Raw genomic sequence first — 19,728 nt, forward strand, 5'->3', positions numbered from 1 at the left:
TAGTCACCGAGAGTGCGGACGATGTCGGTGTTGCAAGCAAAGCCGTGCGACGCCGCGACTGCAATCTCGAGCATCTTGACGACGTCTTGAAGTGTCTCCATGCACTGATAAGCACTGATGACGGTAAAGAATTGTTCCTTTGTCGCCACCTTCTTCATGAGCTCGGTGTTCTTGAGAAGCACGACCTGCACGCCCGTCTCAAAGCAGTCGTAGGATGTGATCGCAAGCGTCGGGTTGACGATCGGTGACGCGTCGTTGTCGGCGAGTTCACTCGGTGCGGTCGTGGTGACGACTGGTTCTTCGGTATTATTGGTAGAGGCTCCGTCACTGGTTGGCGCCTGCGCCAGGCAGTTGGGCGTGGCCGCCTCGGTCGGCTTGTTGATCGGTGGCGCGTCGTTGTCGGCGAGTTCACTCGGTGCGGTCGTGGTGACGGCTGGTTCTTCGGTATTATTGGTAGAGGCTCCGTCACTGGTTGGCGCCTGCGCCAGGCAGTTGGGCGTGGCCGCCTCGGTCGGCTTGTCGTTAGGCATCGTGTTTGTGACTGTGGACATTTTTGCTGGTGTCAGTGAGCGAGGGTAAATTGGAAAATGAATGAGATGCCGTTTATTGCAAAAACGAAGTTCAACGTTTATGCGACTACGACTGTAGTTTTCGCTCTGCGTATCTATATATATGTATCAACAGTTGATAAACGGCTGTGTACCTGTACACCATTCTCGCGATCGGAAGAGGATTGCATGCTCATATGTGTAATCTTGAGCCTTTTGACACCAGGTAAAAAATACATTTCAGTTGTATGGAGAGTGTAGTAAATTCTTGGTCATTTTTTGATCCCTATAGAAACATAGAGCTCCTGCTGGCTGCAGCTCTGTTAGCATCGAACGCCGATATATAATATCGGCTTCCGATGCTGCGGTTTTATCAACTCTGGCATTGCACTTCATCCGGTCCTACTGGTTTCTATCAAAGCAACAACGATGTATCAATATCGAGTTGGATACTTGTTTGTCAAATGGCGCACGTGTGAGTGAAGTTAAGAGCTCAGAAATCCGAGTAACTCGTTAATGGTTGTCGCACAAGAGTTGAACTTTTCTTTTAGATTAAACAGCATTTCGTTCATTTCCAATTTTACCCACGCCCACTCACACCAACCAGAATGTCCACTACGGAAAGCCCCGACGCTCGTGATCGAGTCAACCCGACGCTCGTGATCAAGTCATACGACAGCTATGAGGCGGGCGTACAAATTGCGCTTCACAAGGACACCGAGCTCATGAAGAAGGTGGCGACAATGGAAGAATTCCTCAAGTGCATCAGCGCTCATCAGTACAAGGAGGCGCTCAAACTCGTCAACACGATGCTCAAATCCGCGGTCGCGGCGTCGCACGGCTTTGCGTGCAACACCGACATCGTCCGCACTCTCGGTGACTACCAAACGCTTGTCGTCGACACGGACATTGCCGCCGACGCGTTTCTGCGCGGGTGTATGCAAGTGCTCAAGTCGTACAAGCTTGCATTTGTCTTCCTTCTCAAGGGAAATCTAGTTAAGACCAAGAAGATGCTTCTCTCGACGTGCGAGGTCGCAGGCCGCATGGAGGCAATCGCGGGCAAGCTCGCGGAAAAGGCCGAGAAGGCTATGAAGGGCGCCCAGGCAAGTCTTGAAGAGACGAAGCGCGTCACCAGCAAGGAGAACAAAAAAAAGGAAGACAAGGAGCTGGCGCTTGAGCTGACGAAAAATCTTGAAGCTCGCGCCAAGTGCTGTGAGGCTGATGTCGCAGCCGCCAAGCTCGCAGTGGAAAATGCCGAGAAAGAGCGTCGCAAGCAAGGATTCGTCGATACCACTGACACGACATCTTCGTCGTTCTGGGGCTTCTTTTACACCGTGGTTTCGCGCCAAGGCGCACGCGACATGCGGAAGCATGTCGAGGCAATCGAGAACGAAGCACGGGCCAGCTGCCGCAAAGCTCTCGAGAAACAGCACGAGGTCAACCAAGCTATTATCGACATTGTCCGCATGCTCGCGGACGATCAGCCGTACGGTCGAGCTTTTGCCGCACTCGAGTTGACTGTCAAGGCTCTCGGCACGATCAAGACGACTTTTGAGAATGTGCGCGAATTTTGGTCCAAGCTCAAGACCCGCTACGGTGAAATCGCCGCGGACTCGAACCGTGACTACATCGATGAGGTCGCCGACCCAGATACGATCGCCGAGTGCTACGATCTGATGACAAGCTCCTGGCATGAGTGGCTTGCGCTCACCAAGATCAGCTACGACACCATCCAAGGAATGAAGGACGTCAAGACGGAAGCACATGCCATCATGTCCGATTTGCCCAACTCGGCGGAAGCGAGCGAGCGCCATCAAGATCTCGTCGAGGATCTCGAAAAGGCCCTCAAGGATTACGACGCGCTTATCAAGGAGCAAATCAAGCAGCAGCAGCAGTAATCAATGGAGCTCCTCGTTTGGGTGGGCGTGTAAACGTTCAAATGCCATGACAATCTTTTGCAATGCGTTTGCATCAAGTTCGATTATTTTTGGCATCTTAGGATGAGCAGCGATCGGACGTGGCCACAGCAGCTAGAAATGAGTGAGATGTCATTTATTGGCTGCGAAAGTGTGAGTTTCATAGCGTAGCTTAGAAACTAGATGACCAAGCCATCGTTCGTCCCGCGTATGCCAAGGTCATCACGAGCGATCAAAAGAAGACTGGCAAGGTGTCGGTCAAATCCATCCCGTACGTGACGTGCCCGATTTCACGACCTCTTTCAAAGCTTCGCTCAAACCTCAACAAGTACCCATCAAAGCAGCGACTGAGGCCAAACCCGGCGTTCTCCTTTGTCAAGGGGTCGTCGCTGTCCGCGGCGGAGCATACCACTACGGCCAAGTGACCAACTATGACACTACCTTCGACACACCATGCTTACCGCACGCACCGGTGTGATCAACGCCACGGGCAACAACCCCAACGGCCACGAGCCTCACTCGCTTCACAGCAACGGCGCGACGCCTAAGCTCGCGGCCAGCTACTCGGACACTACGAGCCAACTACCCGGCCGCCTAGAGCGGCGACTCGCTCAAGTGGCAAACATACATACACACTGCTCAACTCAAGAACACGCGCGTGCGATGGTCAAGCCAACGCGACACTACGAGTGGGCGATCGCCCGCCATCCCACTCGGCGGCGGTAATGTCAACGTCACCTATCCCCCTCACGCGCGACGAAGATGTGGTGGAAGGAAAAAGGTCACAATCGCCAGCACGTTCTTGACAAGCTAGTATCAATTTTAAACTTGATACGAAGTGCCGTTCAATGCATTACCTCTAGTAAAAGCTGTCGTATTGTACACGGCAATCTTATGGCATCGAAGTTGATAGGAGTTGCAGCACAGTGCCTTACACGGCAATCTTTCAACTGTTGATATGTGGCCATGCACCAGAGCATTGGGATTTTTATCAACTCTTTCGTTGCACTTCATCAACTTCAGCTGGTTTCTATAAAAACAACAATTAATACTATCGTGTTGTTAGATACGCGTTTGTCAAATGTGTGCGCGTGTACCTTACCGGGTGGCCAAGCGCTCAGAAAGTCGAGAAACCAGTTGAATGGTAGAAAGTTAAACTTTTCGTTTCAAGATCACTGACATCAGGTTCATTTTCAATTTCACCCACACTCACTGACACGAGCAACAATGTCCAAGATGGAAAACCCGACGCTCGTGATCGAATCGTACGTCTCGTATGAGTCGGGCGTCCAAGACGCACTTCTCACGAACACGAAGCTGAGGGAGAAGGTTTCCGAGAAGGAACGCTTCCTCACGGACATGGGCGCTCGGCAGTGCATGGAGACGCTCAAATTCGTCGCCAAGATGCTCGAGACCTCGGTCGTTGCGTCGCACGGCTTTTCGTGCCACACCAAGATAGTCAACACTCTCGTTCGCTATGTAACGCTTGTCGTGAACATGGAGATTGCCGCTCACGAGTTCCTCGATGCGTGCTTGCAAGTGCTGAAGTCCTACAAGTGTGCATTTGACACCCTCATCCAGGGGAAACCTGACCACGCCAAGTTGTTGCTCCTCTCGAGCTCCGAGGTCGCGGGCCGCATGGAGGCAATCGCGGACAATCTCGTGAAAACGTCCGAGGAGGCTATGGACGACGCGCGAGCAAGCCTCGATGAGACGACCCAAACCTCCTGCACCATGAGCACGCAGAAGGAGAAGAAGACAACCGAGGGCGAGGAGCTGGCGCTCAAGAAGAAATACCTTGAGGCATATGCAAGGGACTCCGAGGACGATGTCGCGGCCGCCAAGAATGCAGTGAAAGGGGCCGCAGTGAACTGCCGGGTGCAAGCACACGTCGTTGCCACAAACACGAGAACGACGTGGCTGTGGGGTTTCTACACCAGCGAGGCCACGCGCCAAGCCGAGCGCGATATGCACTACCTCGAGGGGGTCGAGAACATATTACGCGCCCGCTGGGTCGAAACTCTCGAGAAACAGCACGAGGTCAACCGGGGTATTGCCGCCATTGTGGCCAAGATCGCGCGCCATCGTGACGAAGGCAAGCCGTACGAGCAGGCTGTCACGGCACTCGAGTTGACGGTCAAGGCACTTGGCAGCATCAAGACGAGTTTCGAAAAAGTACGTGCATTTTGGACCAAGCTCAAGACCCGCTACGACGGAATCGCCACAAACGGTGACACCATCGACATACTCTTCGAAGCAGATGCTGTTGAAGACCCTGCCGAATGCTACGACCTGATGACAGACCACTGGCACGACTGGCTTGCGCTCACCAAGATTAGCTACGAAGCCGTCAACGGTATAGTAGGCGTCACGACAACAGTGCACGGCGTCATGTCCGATTTGCCCAACTCGCGGCAAGCGAGCGAGCGCCTACCAGGTCTCCTCAAGGATCTCCTAGAGACCCTCGAGGAACACGAGGCGCATATCAAGCGTTCAATGAAGGAACAGCAGCACTCAGCAACAATGCCCACGATGACGAACCGAACTCTCACGATTGCATCGTCCAATTGCTACGAGACGGCCGTCCGCGTCGAGCCCTTCAAAGACACTGAGCTCATGGAGAAGGTTGCGGCGAAGGGATCACATCTTGGAAGAATCAGTGGTCGGCAGTGCATGGAGACACTCAAAGAAGTCAACAAGTTGCTCGAGATCGCAGCCACTGTGTCGCACAGCTCTTCGTGTCACGCCAAGATCGTGGCCCTCCTCGGTGACTACCAGACGCTTGTCGTCGAAATCGACACTGCCGCCGACGCGTTTCTTTGCGGCTGTATGCAAGTGCTCAAGTCCTACAAGTTTGCATTTGCCTTCCTTCACAAGGGAAAATATGACAAGACCAAGAAACTACTCGTCTCGACGTGCGCCGTCGCGGGCCGCTTGGGGGCAATTGCGGGCGAGCTCGTGAAAGCGTCCGCGGAGGCTGTGAAAGACGCCCGGGTCAGCGTCGAAGTGACTTTCGCTTGGGCCAACAAAATGAAAGACAAGGCAACGGTGAATGATGTGTCGTACGAGCTGGCTCTCAGAGCACTCGGCTTCACCACCTCTAGATTGGAAGAAATCTGCGAATTTTGGTGGAAGCTCAAGATCCACTTTGACGTCACCACCCAAAACGGTGACACCATCGACATGTTCGTCGACCCAGATATGCTTGAAGACCCATATTTTATCGACGAGCTGACAAGCGTTTGGCACGACTGGCTTGCGCTCACCAAGATCAGCTACGAACTCGTCCAAGGAATGAAGGACGTCAAGACGACAATGCACGACGTCATGTCCGATTTGCCCAGCTGGAAGCAAGCGAAAGAGCGCCTGCCACGTCTCTCCAAGGATTTCGAAAAGCTTCTCGAGGCAAACAATGCCCACCGTCTGACATGAAATCTCAGAGCATCAGACCGCAAACCAACTACTTCGGGCATTACGTTTTCCATCAAGTTATGCATAGCACTTCCAGTATATTAGTACATGCACTGCTATATTTACTCGTTCTGCCTTCCATATATACTATTGCAGTATGTATTAGTCTCAGTTGATCATGCTAGTACGACAGGTTCCGCTGTAAGTGTCCTTTTGCCAACCGGTTTAGCAACGTAGCACAGAGGGGTTGTCGGTGGGCAATTGTCTATGTTAGCGAAACACATTTGGTCGAGCGAACGAGATGCTTACCGTCACGGCACACAGTGTAAAAGAGTATGCTTGGCAAAGCGCACTTTGCTGTTGATGATGGCCGTTCTAGATGGGCGGGGTAGGGGTGCCACATTGCCGTTTGTTAAATTCGGCATCCAACCTCTGAAAATGCATATGGTGGCCCATGGCACAACTGTGAATGGCCGACCTCGTCGATGAACGACCAGCAGCAGCCGCCCGACCTCTCGGGCCTGCTCCTGCGCCTGTACCAGCAGAGCCAAGGGATACACAAGTCGAGCAAGAAGGCCTCGGACGAGCTCCAGTCGCACCTCGCGACGACCGCGCTGCCCGTCGACTGCCATGAAAAGCTCTTTCACCAGATTCTGCACCATGCGACGCTGTCGGGCGACGCCAACGCGGGCCCGACGCGCTGGCTCACGCTCGTGGCCGCGTCCAACCTCCTCTGCACGGCGGGCATGCTCGCCATGTACCCGATGCCCGTGCAGCAGAAGATCCTCCTACGCGTCTTACCAGAGGCGCTCGAGCGCTGGTTCAAGCTCACGGCGACCGACGACCGCCAAGTGCATGGCAATGGCCAACTCCGAGACGGCGTCTTTGTACCGTCGACGATCCTCCAGCACGAGCGACTCTCGCAGCAGAGCGGACAGGCGTTTGCGCTTGCCATGTTCCTCGACGCGATCGTGTCACTGCTCGAGGGTAGCGACGACGAGGCCGCGGTCGTCGAGCTCAGCCGCGTCCTGCAGACGACCGCGATTGCTCACCCGAGTGCGCTGCAGAAAGGCTTTGTCCGGGCTGCAAACGTTCTCCTTGGCTGGACGATGCGCGTCGAGACGGCGCCGGTCCATCGGTGCGTCTCCGTCGTCTTTTGACTTTGCTACATCCAACTCCTTCGATTGAATCTAGGGACCTGCTCGTGGCCGTCCTCTTTGACTGCAAGGAGCTCTGGGCGACCAACACGGTGTTTGCCTCCCAGCTCATTACGTCTCTCGTTCGGGTATTCCTCCTCTATCCATACGTGTCGTCTCAACAGCTCTACATGCTAAGCATCTTCTTGCTAGGACATTGAAGAGCACAGCGGCAGCTTGCACTCGCCGTTGGACCTCGAGCGCTACAACGCCGTGGTCGTGTGCTTTCTCGCGGTCGCGCACGGTGTCGGCGATATCGCTGCCAGCGCACTCGCGCAAGTCGTGCACGCTCTCTTGAGCTTTGGCGGTCACTACCTCCTCTCGTACAAGCGCCTCATGCCTGTATGAATGCTCATGTATAGCGTAGGATCAAGACGGTGCTGCACTGCGCTCGGACCTTTGGGAGCGTCGCCAGTGCCGCTGACTCGTGGGCGCTCGCGGCGGTCGACTGTCTCTTGCTGCACACGTGTGCGCTCAGCGAGCGGCACTTGGCGTCGACCAATCAAGTCGCGTCGGTGCTCGATGCTGTCGACGCGCTCTTGTCACCGCTGCCCGTACAGCCCATTGCAGCGCTGCGTGTGCTCACCCGGCGCATCCCAACCGACCTGCCCATGCCGTATGGCGCCAAGACGACGGCCGTGCCGACGGCAGTGATGACGACGCCGACGCATCCGCTCACGGCGCTGAGTCACCTCGTGCATCTTCCGAGCTTGTTGCCGCGTGCGACGCGCCTCGCGACGGCCATGGCGCGCGTCGGTGGCGTCTCGATCCTCGAGGTTCGCTCTTTCCATCTGTGTCGGTTGAAACATTGAAACATTGATATTCGGAATGTAGGTCTACAGCCTCGACGCCGTCGGGTCGAGTCGGGACGTGACATACGCAATGTTTTGCCTCATGGTGCTCGGTATCGCCGCGGTCCCCGAGAGCATTCCGGACCAGAGCTGCCTCGATGGCATCTGCACGCGTCTCGCCAAGGCCCTTGACAAGTGGCCAACGACCGCGCCTCTGTACATGGGCACAGTCCACGTCTTGCGCCGCCTTCTGCCGCGCTCGTCGCATGCAATGGACAGCGCGCCGTTGCTTGCGACACTTGCGACCCACGTGGCGTCCTACGCGCACGCCCCGGTGTTTCAGCTGTTTCTGTACCTGCTCGAGCACTTGCCGCCTTCGCTGCCGCTGGATGCGACCTTGCAGCGCCCGTTTGATGCGCTGGCACGGCACCGGACGCCAGACGTGCGCGCGTTTGCCCTGCGCTGCCTCGTCGCGTTCGAGTCGCCGACGCTCCTCGACGTCGGCCTCGCGAGCCTCTTTGACCCGGCAGCGATCGTGTCGACGCCGGCGCTAGCGCTCGTCGCGCATGCGGTGCTGCAGCCACGGCCTGCATATGTCTTGCCACGCCTGTACCGTGCCCCAACAACCACGGCGGCGTGTACGCTGACGAGCTTTGCGTCGCTCCTCGCCTTGCTCGAGACAAATGACGAAGAGCTCTGGACCAAACCGCTGCTGACGATTCGCGACCAGCTCTGGGCCGCGGCGACGTGGTGTGTCGAGGCGCGGCTGCGCACGCACTATGGCAACGCCGGCCAGACCTTTGCTGCCCTCGAGCGGCTCCTTGTCCAGCGCAGTGGCGTCGCCGGTCGTCTTCTTGTGGAGTTTGTGCATGCGCTCGAGCTCGCGATCCTGCAAGCGTGCCACGACCCGACGCGCCGCCCCATGGATGCGAAAGCGCAGGCGTTCTATACGACGAACCGCAAGGTGTGCGAAGACTGGCTGCTCCGCATTCGACCGGCGCTTGTGCGTATCTGTGACGCGACAGACGCGACGTCGCTCATGGCCTATCACGCGCTCTCGTTAGTGCGCGGGCGCAAGCCGTCGGCGCCCGCGCTGTACTCGGCAGCCACCGGTCTCTGTGACGTGCTGGACGTTCCGTCCTTGGTCGGGTTTGGCGCGTATGCAAACACGCATGCGCTGCACGTGCCATGGCTGCCCGCGATCGTCCAAGAAGCGCAGCTGCTCTATGAAGACGCAGCGAAAAGCTACGAGCATTTGCTGGCGCCGCTCTTTGCGCTCTCGGAGCGCCATGCGTCCGGAATGCACCTCGCGTTCGAGTCGGAGGCGACCAAGCAAGCGACGCTCCGGTCGCTGCAGACGACGCTCGCCGAGGCCGGCCTCGAACATGTGTCGCTGGCGTCGCTGCTCGTGCGTTGTGCCAAGTGCTACGCCAAGGTGCACGCGTGGCTTCCTGTGAGCGCGCTCATGCGCAACTCGCTGGACTTGAGTCTATTTCTCAGCCACCTCCAAGCCTGCACCGACGAAACACTCAGTGTCGCAACCGACATGACGGCGCTCGCCGCGTCGTGGGACATGGAGCACGCGCTCGTTCGCACCAAAACGAACCCGAGTCTCCGGTTCAGCAGCCTCCCGACGACCCTCCCGCCGTTGCAAGCGTGGACCGTCCTGAGTGTCGTCGACGATGCGCTCGTTCGGGTGTCGCTGGCGCCGTCGCTCGCCGACGTATGCCTTGACGGACACGCCGCGCTTTTGGCCAAAAAGCTCAAGCTCTCGACGCTCGATGAGCATGCGGTCGCCGCCGTCAAAGGCGCGCATCTGAGCCAGCGCCTCCAAGCCACGCTCGTTCACGTCAAGTGCCTCGAAATGCTGCGGCGCGCCAAGCCGGCCGACGACGTCCCGCGGCTCCGCGCGTACGAGCACGATGCGAGCGTGTACCTTCCGCTGCTGGACGTCTCGCGTTACCTGGGCCTCGACCAATTCGACGTGCAACTGCAGATGGTGCGGCTTGCGCGCAAGCAGGGCAACCTCCAGTTTGCGTCGTCGCTCTTGGCGCAACTCGCCGACGTGCCGGCCAAAGCTGCCATCGTCAACTACGAGCAGGCGTGCCTCGACTTTGCGTGCGGTGCGCCGGCCGACGCGGTCGCGCGCCTCTTGCCCGTCACGCCCGACGCCCACAACGTGCACGTCAAGGCCTACGGCAAGATTGCGTCCTGGCTGCAAGACGAGCATGCATGGGTTGGTGCCGAGGCCAAGCGCAATGCCGTCGTATATGGCGACCCCACGGCGCTCATTGAAGCGAGCTTGGCGGCGGCCACGCAGATCGCACCGACGTCGTACCAGAGCTGGCTCGCGTGGAGCGACTACTGGTTCCATGCAAGCACGACCGCCAGTATGGCGCTGGCGCCGGACGACGCGACTGCGCTGAACTTGCTCTTGGCCGATGACGCGCTGGCCCCGCATGCCGACGCGTTGCGTGCCAGTCTCGGGCACATGATCCAAGACGACGAAGACGATCGTATTTCATTTGCGACATGCTGCGAGTCGGTGCCCGACTCGAGAGCGCTCGACCAGCTCCAGACGCTGTACCAACGGGTGCGGGCGCAGGCGCTCACATCGCACCATGCAGCGATTCAAGGGTACTTTACCTATCTGCAAACAGCGTCGCCGGCGTCGATCCAGTCGCACGGGCTCATTGTCACACTGCGACTGCTCGGGTTTCTCGTGCGCTGGGGCACCGAACACTCGCTGCAAGCGGTTTTGGACGACGGCGTTGCGTTATCGCCGATCACGCCTTGGGAACGCATCGTCCCGCAGCTGCTCTCGCGGCTCAAGCACCCGAATGCGAGCGTCGCCGCGCGTCTCACGTGCATTCTGTCTCGACTCGCGGCGCAGCGCCCGCAGCTCATGGTCTACCCGGCGGTCGTCGAATCGATGGCTACAGCGTCGCTTCTCGATGCAAACCTCGTCGCCGGTGTCCACCAAGTGGTCAAGGAACTCCGCCGCGTCGCCTTGCTCTACGAAGACGCATGGGTGAGCCTTCTGACAAAGCTGACGACGGACGTGAGCCGGCGCGGCCATACGCTCGAGAAGGAAGCGGCTCGGATGGAGAAGAATAAGTCGCTTTCGTTCGAGGACAAGCGGCGCCTCGGGCAGCAGACGTATGTCGCGATCCTCAAGCCCGTGCTCTCGGCGCTCGAGTCGCTGAGCGCCGAGACATGGCAGCGCCCGCCGACGACGCCCCACGAACGGTGGTTTGTACTGCATTTTGGCCCAGCCCTCGAGTCGGCATTGGAGCGGCTCCGCGCTTCGTGCGACGCACCGGCGCTGCTCGCACGGGTGTGGGCGCCCTTCCACGACCTTCTCAAGCGTCTGCAGCCGCACCAGCGCCGCCTCTCGCTGCCGTTGGCCGAGATCTCGCCGCTGCTCGCGACCCTTCGATCGGGCGTGCCGCTGCCAGGAGCGACAAATACGACGGTGGACATTGCCCATATCGACGTGACAGCTCATGTGCTGGCGACCAAGACACGGCCCAAGACTTTGGTGCTGCACGGCACGGACGGCCACTCGTACCAGTATTTGCTCAAGTCGCGCGAGGACCTGCACTTGGACGAGCGCATCATGCAGCTACTCGCGACGATCAACGTGAGCTTGGGCGCCAACAAGGACGCGCGGTACATGGACCTTGGCGCCCGGCACTACAGCGTCATCCCGCTAGCCAACGACGCGGGCTTGATCCAGATGGTGCCCAACGTCACGCCGCTCTTCCAGCTGCACACGCCACCGTCGTCATCATCGTCGTCATCGCCCACGGCGCCGTTTTACGCCGCGTTGAAAGCCCTCGGCGTCAAAGATGCGAGTCCCAGCGGCCGGCCAACTTGGTCCCACGCGGTGCTCAAGCAAGCGTACGAGGCGTTGGTCGCCGAGACCAAGCGCCGGCCCAACGTGCTCCGGCAAGACATGCTCGCGAGCTCATCGTCGATCGACGAGTTTCAGCGCAAGACGACGCGGTTTGCGCGGTCGGTTGCTGTCATGTCGGTCGTCGGGTACCTCATTGGACTCGGCGATCGCCACCTCGACAACATGTTGCTCTGCAACGCGTCCGGGGACGTGGTGCACATCGACTACAATGTGTGCTTTGAGAAGGGCACGAAGCTCAAGGTGCCCGAAGTCGTGCCCTTCCGCCTCACGACGATGCTGCTCGGTGCGCTCGGCGCTACGGGCATCGAAGGCACCTTTCGTGTGGCCATGGAGCGCACCTTGGCCGTGACGCGCGACGACGTGGCGACCAAGGAGACGATTCTGACGCTCCTTGAGGCGTTTGTGTACGACCCGCTCCTCGACTGGAAGGACGGTCCGGCGAAACTCTGGCGCATGGAGATGAACGTGCAGCTGTCGCTCTTTGCGTCACGCGCCCACGAGCGCGGCGCCGAGACGACGACCGTCTGGGAGCGTATCCAACGCGCGTGGTCGGCACCGACGTTGACGCGGCTGCTGGCGCGCGCGCGGCCGCTCGTGGCCGCCGCCGACAGTGTCGCCTCGCTCGCGCGCGAAATCACCGAGACGACGGCGCAAGTGGACGCTGCCGACGTGGAACTCGCCGGCTTGCAGGACGCGCTTGCGGCGACGACCCTCGACGACGAAAGCGACGACCCGATGCGGGCCTTTGAACGGGCAAACGAGCGTCTCAGAGCTTTTATGGGACGCTGCCACGACGCCTCCGAGTCGCACAAGACGAGCGTCGCGCTGCCGCCACGAACGCTTGGCTACGGCACGCACGACGACCTCCCGACGCTCGCCAGTGTGTGCAAGGCGCACCGGCTTGCACCGCTCGTGTCGGCGGTCGATCGCGCGGCGGTGGCCTTGAACCAGCAGCTTACCGCTCTTGAACCAGTGCTGCAGCCGGCGCTACACTGGTTTGAGAGCGTACGAGACACGGTTTGCGGCCCGTCGCGCGGCCATACGATCATGGACGAGTGGCACGCGTACGGCATGAACCTTATCGCAGCCGTGAGCAAGGCCGACCCGCTCGCGCACCTCGCACTGCACAGGGCCATGTCGCTGCCCTCGCTCCTCGAGGACATGGCGCTGGCGCAGCCGCTGCAGTACATGTTCCGTCTCGTCAAGCTACCCGATGGACGCCTTCTGGACGACGACGAGCCGGCGCTCGCTGCACGGACCAGCCAGATTCTGCCGCGCCTCAAGTCGCTCAAGCTCTCGAACGCGGAAGCCCACAAGACGATCAAAGCGGCGATTGCTCAGTGGGGCTTGGACCAGCTCTCGGCGCCGCGGTCGTGGCGCCACCTCCGTACGTTCATCTACGAGGCGGCGTTCCTGTTCGATCTCGCGGAAAAAGGGGCGGTGAAGCGCGACGCGATTGCGTGCTGGTGGCTCCTCCCGCCAGAGGGCTGGATGCGGTTTTACACGGGCAAGTGGCGCCTCGTGTTTCGACCGGCCGACTTGATGCATCGACGCCTCAAGGACGTGCTCTTGCCACTGTACCATCCACTGCACCCGCTCCGACGCTCGTCAATGTCGGCGCTCTGCGCGCCACTGCGTGCCGAGCTCGACCGCCTCGACGCTGAACTGGCGACGGTGCCCCGCGCCGAGTGGTCGGGATGGCTCGATGCTCTTGGCTGGCACCCGAACAGTCGCGACGACGGAGCGTTCTGGGAGGCGCCGCTGTATCACTACCACGGCGCTGTCCTGTCGGTGTGGTGGCTGCCCGGGATGCACCAGCTACGCGCCTTGTGCTGCCAATTCGCGACGCTCGAGACGACGTGGTCGGACCCGTCGGCGGCGTACGGGATCGAGCACAAGTGGGTGACGTGTCTTCTCACGATGAGTCGTCTCGTGAGTGCCAATGCCCATGAAGACGCGCTGCAGTCGGTCCTCGACGCGGCCGCGGCGTCCGTCTTGGACCTGGCGTACGGGGCCATGCGCTCGGTTCTCGAAGACACGATCGCGAGCGAGTGGAAGCTGCGCGTCGACCATGGACTGGACCGCACGTGGGTCGAGGCCCTTGTACGACCGATGGCCCGCGGTTCGTTGACGGTCGACGCACTGCTGGACGCGGTCGAGCTGCGCCCGATGCTCGACATCCTCCACGACCGATGGCACTATCTCTGGGACCGCGAAGTGTCGGCGTACCGCACCGCGTTGGTCCTGCACACGCGCCAGCTTGAGGCGCAACGGGCGACGCTGAGCTCGTGGGTGCAACCCGACCACGAGCAGTCGCGCGCGTCCCTCTTGCAAACGCTGACCGAGACGGAAGCGATGGTCACCGAGCTCCTCGTGCGACGCGACGCACTCGAGGCAGCGCTCAACGACGCGCAACCGGTCTTGGACGATGCGGTCAGCCGCCGTCCGACGCTTCAAGCGCCACTGCAGTCGACGCGCACGGAGCTGCGATCGCTCGTGGCGCAGGCCGACGACATTTACCTCGTGATCGAGTGGGCCAAGTACTTGGACAGCGCGTTTCGCGAGAGCGACAGTGACCGCGTGCGTGAGCTCGACGACGAAGGCCTCGCGGTGGTCACCGAGTACATGGCGCTGGAGGCGGCGTCCGCGGCGCAACGAGCAGCGACCCGCGACCACGAGGAACGCAGCGCCGCGCTCGACCGAATGCGCAAGGACGCGTCCGACCGTCTGCGCCGTCTCCACTTGGCCCATGCCAAGGCCCACACCGAGATGGACAAGCTTTTGCATCAAACACTGCCGTCGCTGGCGCCGCTGCTCGAGCAGCTCCAGCAGTCGTGGTTGCCAGAGGCGTTCAACGCGCTCTCGACCAACCCGAGTCATGTGCTCTGGGAAAACGAGCGGCTCGTGCGACTTCTCAGTAAGAGCGTCAAGCACGGCGTCCTCCCTGAGCTGCAGACGAAGCTCAAGGCGTTTGAAGGCGCGTGTCGCCAGCTGCATGGCATCCTCTCGGCGCTCGAGGCACCGATGAATGCACTCACGTCGCTGCCTCTGGACGCCGCCTTTGGCCGGAAGAAGACGCTGGCCAACATCGTGAGCGGCGGCGCAGCGGTCGAACCGTCGATCGATGCGCGGACGCAGCTCGTGACGGCGCTGTGTCACGTCGTGCACACGTGTCGGGACGACGACACGGCGGGTACCATCGTCGCACGGACCATCAGCGTCATGGGCGGCTTCTTTGACATTGCCCACCACGCGCTCGACCTCTCGAAACAAGACGAGCACGAGTGGTCGGACGACGGCAGTGACAGTGACAGTGACAATGACGCTAGTGACGAAGACGACAGTGGCAGCGACAATGACAGCTGTGCCAAGGCGTCCGACGACAATGACGACGATGAGAACGCCAGCAACGACATTGTTCGCGTTCAGGAACGCAATCGGTACGGACTCCATGTCCTCCAGCGCGTCAAGGAGAAGCTCGATGGCTACACGGTCCCGAACGCGCCGCCGCTGGCGTGCCCCGCGCACGTCGAGTACCTCCTCTCGCAAGCCACGAGCGTCGACAACCTCTGCGTCATGTACGAAGGCTGGACACCATGGATCTAACTAGTGGCGCCACGACGATCATTGTTATCAACGCGCCGTACGAACGACGTCTCAGTGGTGGCCGTGCGACTGCACGGGCACAGCGACGGGCAGCGCTTCCTGGTGGTACCCGAGCACGTGCGCGGTCTGGAGCTGGTAGTTGTTGACTTGCGCGCGCTACGCCATCGTCGATAAGAGACCATAGAGACAATGTGTGCATTGGCGTACATCGAGGACGTGTTTGGTCGGGCCAAAGTTGCACGTCTTGTGCAACAGCGTCATGTAGCGCTGGACGTCGGCGACAACATCGGCGGCCGTCGCGGCGCCGGGCGTGAGCTCGACGAGCGGGATGAGCAGCACGGGGTGGAAGAAGCGGATGCCAAGGAGGTTGCTCGGGCGCGCCATGCCCGAGGCAATGTCGTTTACGCTCAGATTCATGGTCGACGTGCCATAGATCGTCGTCGCCGGGCAGAGCCGCTCGAGCGTCCGGAAGAGGTCGCGCTTGAGCCCCAGCGTGTCGGGAATCGACTCGATCACGAGCGACGGCCGCGCGGCTGCCACCTCTTCGAGCGTCGTCGCGGTCTGGATGTTGCTCACGGCGCGGCCCACCATGTCCTGCGGGATGTAGCCGAGGCGCCAGAGCGGCTGCAGCATCGCGTAGCTCGCCGACTTGAGAATGTCGCGCGAGATGCTGTCGGGGTTCCGGTCAAAGAGCACGACGCGGTGGCCCGACATGGAGAGCTCAAAGGCGATGCAGCTAGAGACAGAGCGTGAGACGACGCATGGCGTAAGGAGGCCTACCGCCCGAGCGTGCCGGCGCCAATGACGGCGACGACGCTGTTGCCAGTGAGCGGAGCACGGGCCATGAAGACGATTGTAGTCGAGTTGCGGCTGGCTTGCCCTTCTCGCACATGTCGCAGCGGCCGAAATTCCGAAATTCACTAGGTCCTAGGTAGGACAAATCCGAATTCAGTGCGTTTCGGATGGCGCGCCGGATTGTATCCGGACATTCGTATCCGGACTAGATGGACGGCGAGCGGCGCGCCGAGCATGGCAAATCGACCTTCGACATTTTTCATGGAGACTCATATTTCGTTCGATATGTATAGAGTACGATGCAGGGAGTCCAAAAACCAAAGAATGGTGCTCGTAGCGTTCCTACAGCGTGCGCTATCTGCCGAGCAAGTTGGTGAGAACTGCTACTGAATGTAGTATCAATGTATCAATGTATCAGCAGATCAAAGTAGATCCCGATGCGCTGCTGCATCGTGGGCACTGTTGGTGTTCTTGAAGGTGTTGCACACCAGCTCAAATGATGTCAAGTGACAGAAAATAATGTCTCCGTCGGAGGTCACTAGACCTCTAGCTCATAGATCGACTATTCATACATACACGTAGCGCGAGGGCGGGTTCAGCCAGACACGCTGACTGCTGGAGTTTCGTATTGCCGTGCGTGGATTGGCTCCAAACGGCCAATCCGTGCACCGACACGTGGCGTCGCCTCGAGCGTTGGTTTGAGCTGCCAGGTCGTCACGCCCATTTTTTGTTGTCGACATGATGATGACGAGCATCGATCAATGGTATATATAAGTAAATGTGCATTTGGTTGTAGATATTTCCATCTGAAGAACAAGCACAACATCGTAAATGAGCAACTAGTTACCATGTTTCGTCGATTGGGTCTACGAGTTTGGCCGAAAGGACTTGGTTTCCGCAGCACTCCGAGAACAAACGCATTCGACGTTGGCTTTTTCAACGTTAAACAGACAGAAATGACCAACAAAAAGGAGGATAAAGATTACCTTTTTTGCTCGAGGGTTCCTACGTCGCAACGAGCAGCGTGGACTCGACCGAGTCGCATGATACGTGGACAAGACTATTGTATTGGACTAATAGACTAGTAGGTAGAGTACTCGTTTGGCTCCTGCGATCGGACGAGTTGAAATTGACAATGGAAAGGTTGGGCGTAGCGCTGCTTACAAAGCGCACTCGAACCACTTGACGGGCTTGCGGTCCGCGCCCCACCAGCCGTCGCCGTTCAGAAACGACGAGTCGTAGTGGTTGATACTCGGCTCATAGTGCAGCGCGGTCGCCGCGTCGGTGCCAAACTTGGTCTTGTCGAATCCTTGCGAGCAGCTGGAAAAGTCAACAAACCCGTCGTACGTCGGGTCGTCGTGGTGCGAGATCTTGCCGACAAGGAGCACTTCGAGGCTCTTGCCCGACGTGATACCAAACGCGTTTGTACCGCAGAGAAGCCGGTCTGCGTACTTCGCTCGCACCGCCTGTGCCGCCGCAAACTGGGCCTGCATCTCGGCCGAGACCGTCGATTGGTGCCGGATCGAGAGGTATCCTTCGGTGGTCGGGCAGCGGCCGGCCTTGGTGAGAATCCACTTGAGCGAGCCGCCCGCACACTGGTTTTCGATTTCATTGGACGTTTTGCTGCCTTGCATGGGCGCGGCGAGCGAGACCCACGTCACGTCCTTTCCGAAGTTGCACTTGTTGTTGTGGACGGCCGCGCCGGCAATGAGATTGCCCATCGAGTACGTGACGAGGAGGAGACTGTTGATCTCCTTCGAGCCGCTGTTGGAGACCACTTTGGCCGCGTCGCAGAACTCTTCTTGCAGCGTCTCGTTGGTCCAGCTCCGCGTGTTGGTATCGAAATGCGCAAACTTGATGCTCGAGCAGCACGGCGCGTGCTCCTCGATCGAGCCCCAGTTGCCCGCATACGCATCGGCCAGCGGCGCGCTCGCCCGCTCACCGACACCGTGTACAAAGAGGCACGGCTTGGGCGTCGACTTGCAAGCGCACGACGACTTGGAAACGGTGGCGACGCGCGGCGCGCCGAAGAGCGCCGACGACACAGCCGCCGACGTCTGCAGCAAGGTGGCAGCCGGCGCTGGCTGCGACGGCCCGACGACCACCGGGCACGAAAGGCCCGCGGGAATGTCCATCGACGGCACGCTCGAGGTATTATCAAGGTACTCGACGGCGATGTCGAGGTCGGGCGACGACGCGCGCGTGAGCTTGTTGTTCTTCGAGTTACAAAACACAAACGCCTCGCCGGCAAACGTCAAGTGCAGGAGCTTGCCGTCCGGACAGTCGGACGCCGAAATGACGTCGCCGGTCGTTGCGTCGACGACGCTGGCGGTCGAGAGACTCGACTCGAGGAGCTCGATCGGCGGCAGCTGCGACGCGTCGAGGCACCCGGCGTCCACGACCACGTCGTTGTGCAGCAGCGAGTAGTAGGCGCGGTTGTCGCGGACCAGGTAGGTTTGCGTCACGTCCGGGCCCACTTGGGACAAGATAGCGTCAAACGCAAAGGACGACGACGCACGGGGCACGACATAAATCTGCGCAGACGTCTTGCCGTTGAACGCCATGCTCGCGCGCTTGGCCGTGAGCGTGAGCCGGATCGCCGGCGACTGCTGCAAGTTGGTCACAATGTCGCCGGCATTCGTCGACACCTTGGTGCGGAAGACGTAAATGGATGCACCGACCGCCGCCATGACGACACCGCAGAAGAGGAGCGCGCCGACCACGAGCTTGAAGCGTCGCGGCGACCGCGGCTTGGGCGCTTCGTCACGCGGGGTCTCGACAGCGTAGGCACCCATCGCGACTGGCGACGACATAATGGAATGGGCAAGAAGATGCCAAAGGCAGAATGAGGCAGTCGACTGATTCGCTCGGATGATGGAGGCCATTGAAGCCCAACAGATGGTGGACGCAATACACATGTTGTGTTGAGTCTGCCCGATGTAACGGTTGATGGGCGTGGCCTTTCTCGAGTCTCTTTCTCGTCGGTCGGATGAGTCTCAGTGTACGGCCACGGCCATGCAGTAGCGTGCGGGCTTGTATGGCGACACGCTGCGAATTTGATTGACTTCACATGGATGCTTGCGATGCTTGTGCAATGTCATCTTTCAAAATTAGGTTCAAAAGACGGCAGCCCTAGTGTAGCGATCAGTATAGCGATCGTCCAGCATGCAGATCAGGAGCAATGGTTGTGTGATTGCACCTGCGTTTGACACGCGCTTTGAGCCAAAGGGAGCGGTCGATGACCATCGCGTCCGTGGCCGTCACGCTGGGATGCTAAAGACGCCGCTCGTCGAACCATCGATCGAGTGTGCAACGCGCTGCATCCAGGAACCGGTCCCACGTCCTCAGGTCCCAGCTGTTGATGACTCTAATTTCTACCGCGCGTCGTGTGTGGTACGATCGAGATATGACCCTCACCGTCCGAGTGCGCCTTGGTCGTTTTCGTAGCGCTTGCCCCAGTCTTATGTGTTAAAACCGGATATGCTACTCGTATCAAGTTGACATTGATGTTTGGTATCGACCACGCTACGCTTCAGGGTACAGGGT

At 59.5% G+C, this 19,728-nt stretch overlaps 6 protein-coding genes across 6 annotated transcripts in view; 3 read left to right on the forward strand and 3 right to left on the reverse strand.

Moving 5' to 3' along the window:
* SDRG_12453 (hypothetical protein) overlaps positions 1-530 on the reverse strand; it is a gene marked incomplete at both ends in the record, with an annotated part of 1,851 nt that extends 1,321 nt beyond the window's left edge. The window contains one exon of the mRNA XM_008618526.1: positions 21-530. Within this exon, the coding sequence (XP_008616748.1) occupies positions 21-530 (510 nt within the window). The remainder of the gene's footprint in view (positions 1-20) is intronic.
* Positions 531-1,156: 626 nt separating this feature from the next.
* On the forward strand, positions 1,157-2,446 carry SDRG_12454 (hypothetical protein; the record flags this gene model as incomplete). The annotated part of the gene is made up of 1 exon (XM_008618527.1): positions 1,157-2,446. One exon carries the CDS (start codon positions 1,157-1,159, stop codon positions 2,444-2,446), a length of 1,290 nt encoding a protein of 429 aa, XP_008616749.1.
* Positions 2,447-3,691: 1,245 nt separating this feature from the next.
* Positions 3,692-5,896, forward strand: SDRG_12455 (hypothetical protein; the record flags this gene model as incomplete). Its single annotated transcript, XM_008618528.1, has 3 exons — positions 3,692-5,089; positions 5,135-5,526; positions 5,569-5,896. The coding sequence occupies 3 exons, from the start codon at positions 3,692-3,694 to the stop codon at positions 5,894-5,896; spliced, it is 2,118 nt and encodes a 705-aa protein (XP_008616750.1).
* A 464-nt stretch (positions 5,897-6,360) lies between these two features.
* Positions 6,361-15,387, forward strand: SDRG_12456 (hypothetical protein; the record flags this gene model as incomplete). Its single annotated transcript, XM_008618529.1, has 5 exons — positions 6,361-7,013; positions 7,070-7,160; positions 7,225-7,394; positions 7,439-7,847; positions 7,906-15,387. The coding sequence occupies 5 exons, from the start codon at positions 6,361-6,363 to the stop codon at positions 15,385-15,387; spliced, it is 8,805 nt and encodes a 2,934-aa protein (XP_008616751.1).
* A 1-nt stretch (position 15,388) lies between these two features.
* On the reverse strand, positions 15,389-16,267 carry SDRG_12457 (hypothetical protein). The gene is made up of 3 exons (XM_008618530.1): positions 16,168-16,267; positions 15,595-16,123; positions 15,389-15,543 (listed from the first exon to the last, which is right to left on the reverse strand). Exons 1-3 carry the CDS (start codon positions 16,230-16,232, stop codon positions 15,439-15,441), a joined length of 699 nt encoding a protein of 232 aa, XP_008616752.1. The 5' UTR covers positions 16,233-16,267; the 3' UTR covers positions 15,389-15,438.
* A 1,001-nt stretch (positions 16,268-17,268) lies between these two features.
* On the reverse strand, positions 17,269-19,013 carry SDRG_12458 (hypothetical protein). Its single transcript, XM_008618531.1, has one exon. The coding sequence runs from the start codon at positions 18,993-18,995 to the stop codon at positions 17,343-17,345; it is 1,653 nt and encodes a 550-aa protein (XP_008616753.1). The 5' UTR covers positions 18,996-19,013; the 3' UTR covers positions 17,269-17,342.
* Positions 19,014-19,728: the final 715 nt, after the last annotated feature.

Source organism: Saprolegnia diclina (genome assembly GCF_000281045.1).
Source record: "Saprolegnia diclina VS20 unplaced genomic scaffold supercont1.49, whole genome shotgun sequence".
Taxonomy (NCBI): Eukaryota; Oomycota; class Saprolegniomycetes; order Saprolegniales; family Saprolegniaceae; genus Saprolegnia; species Saprolegnia diclina.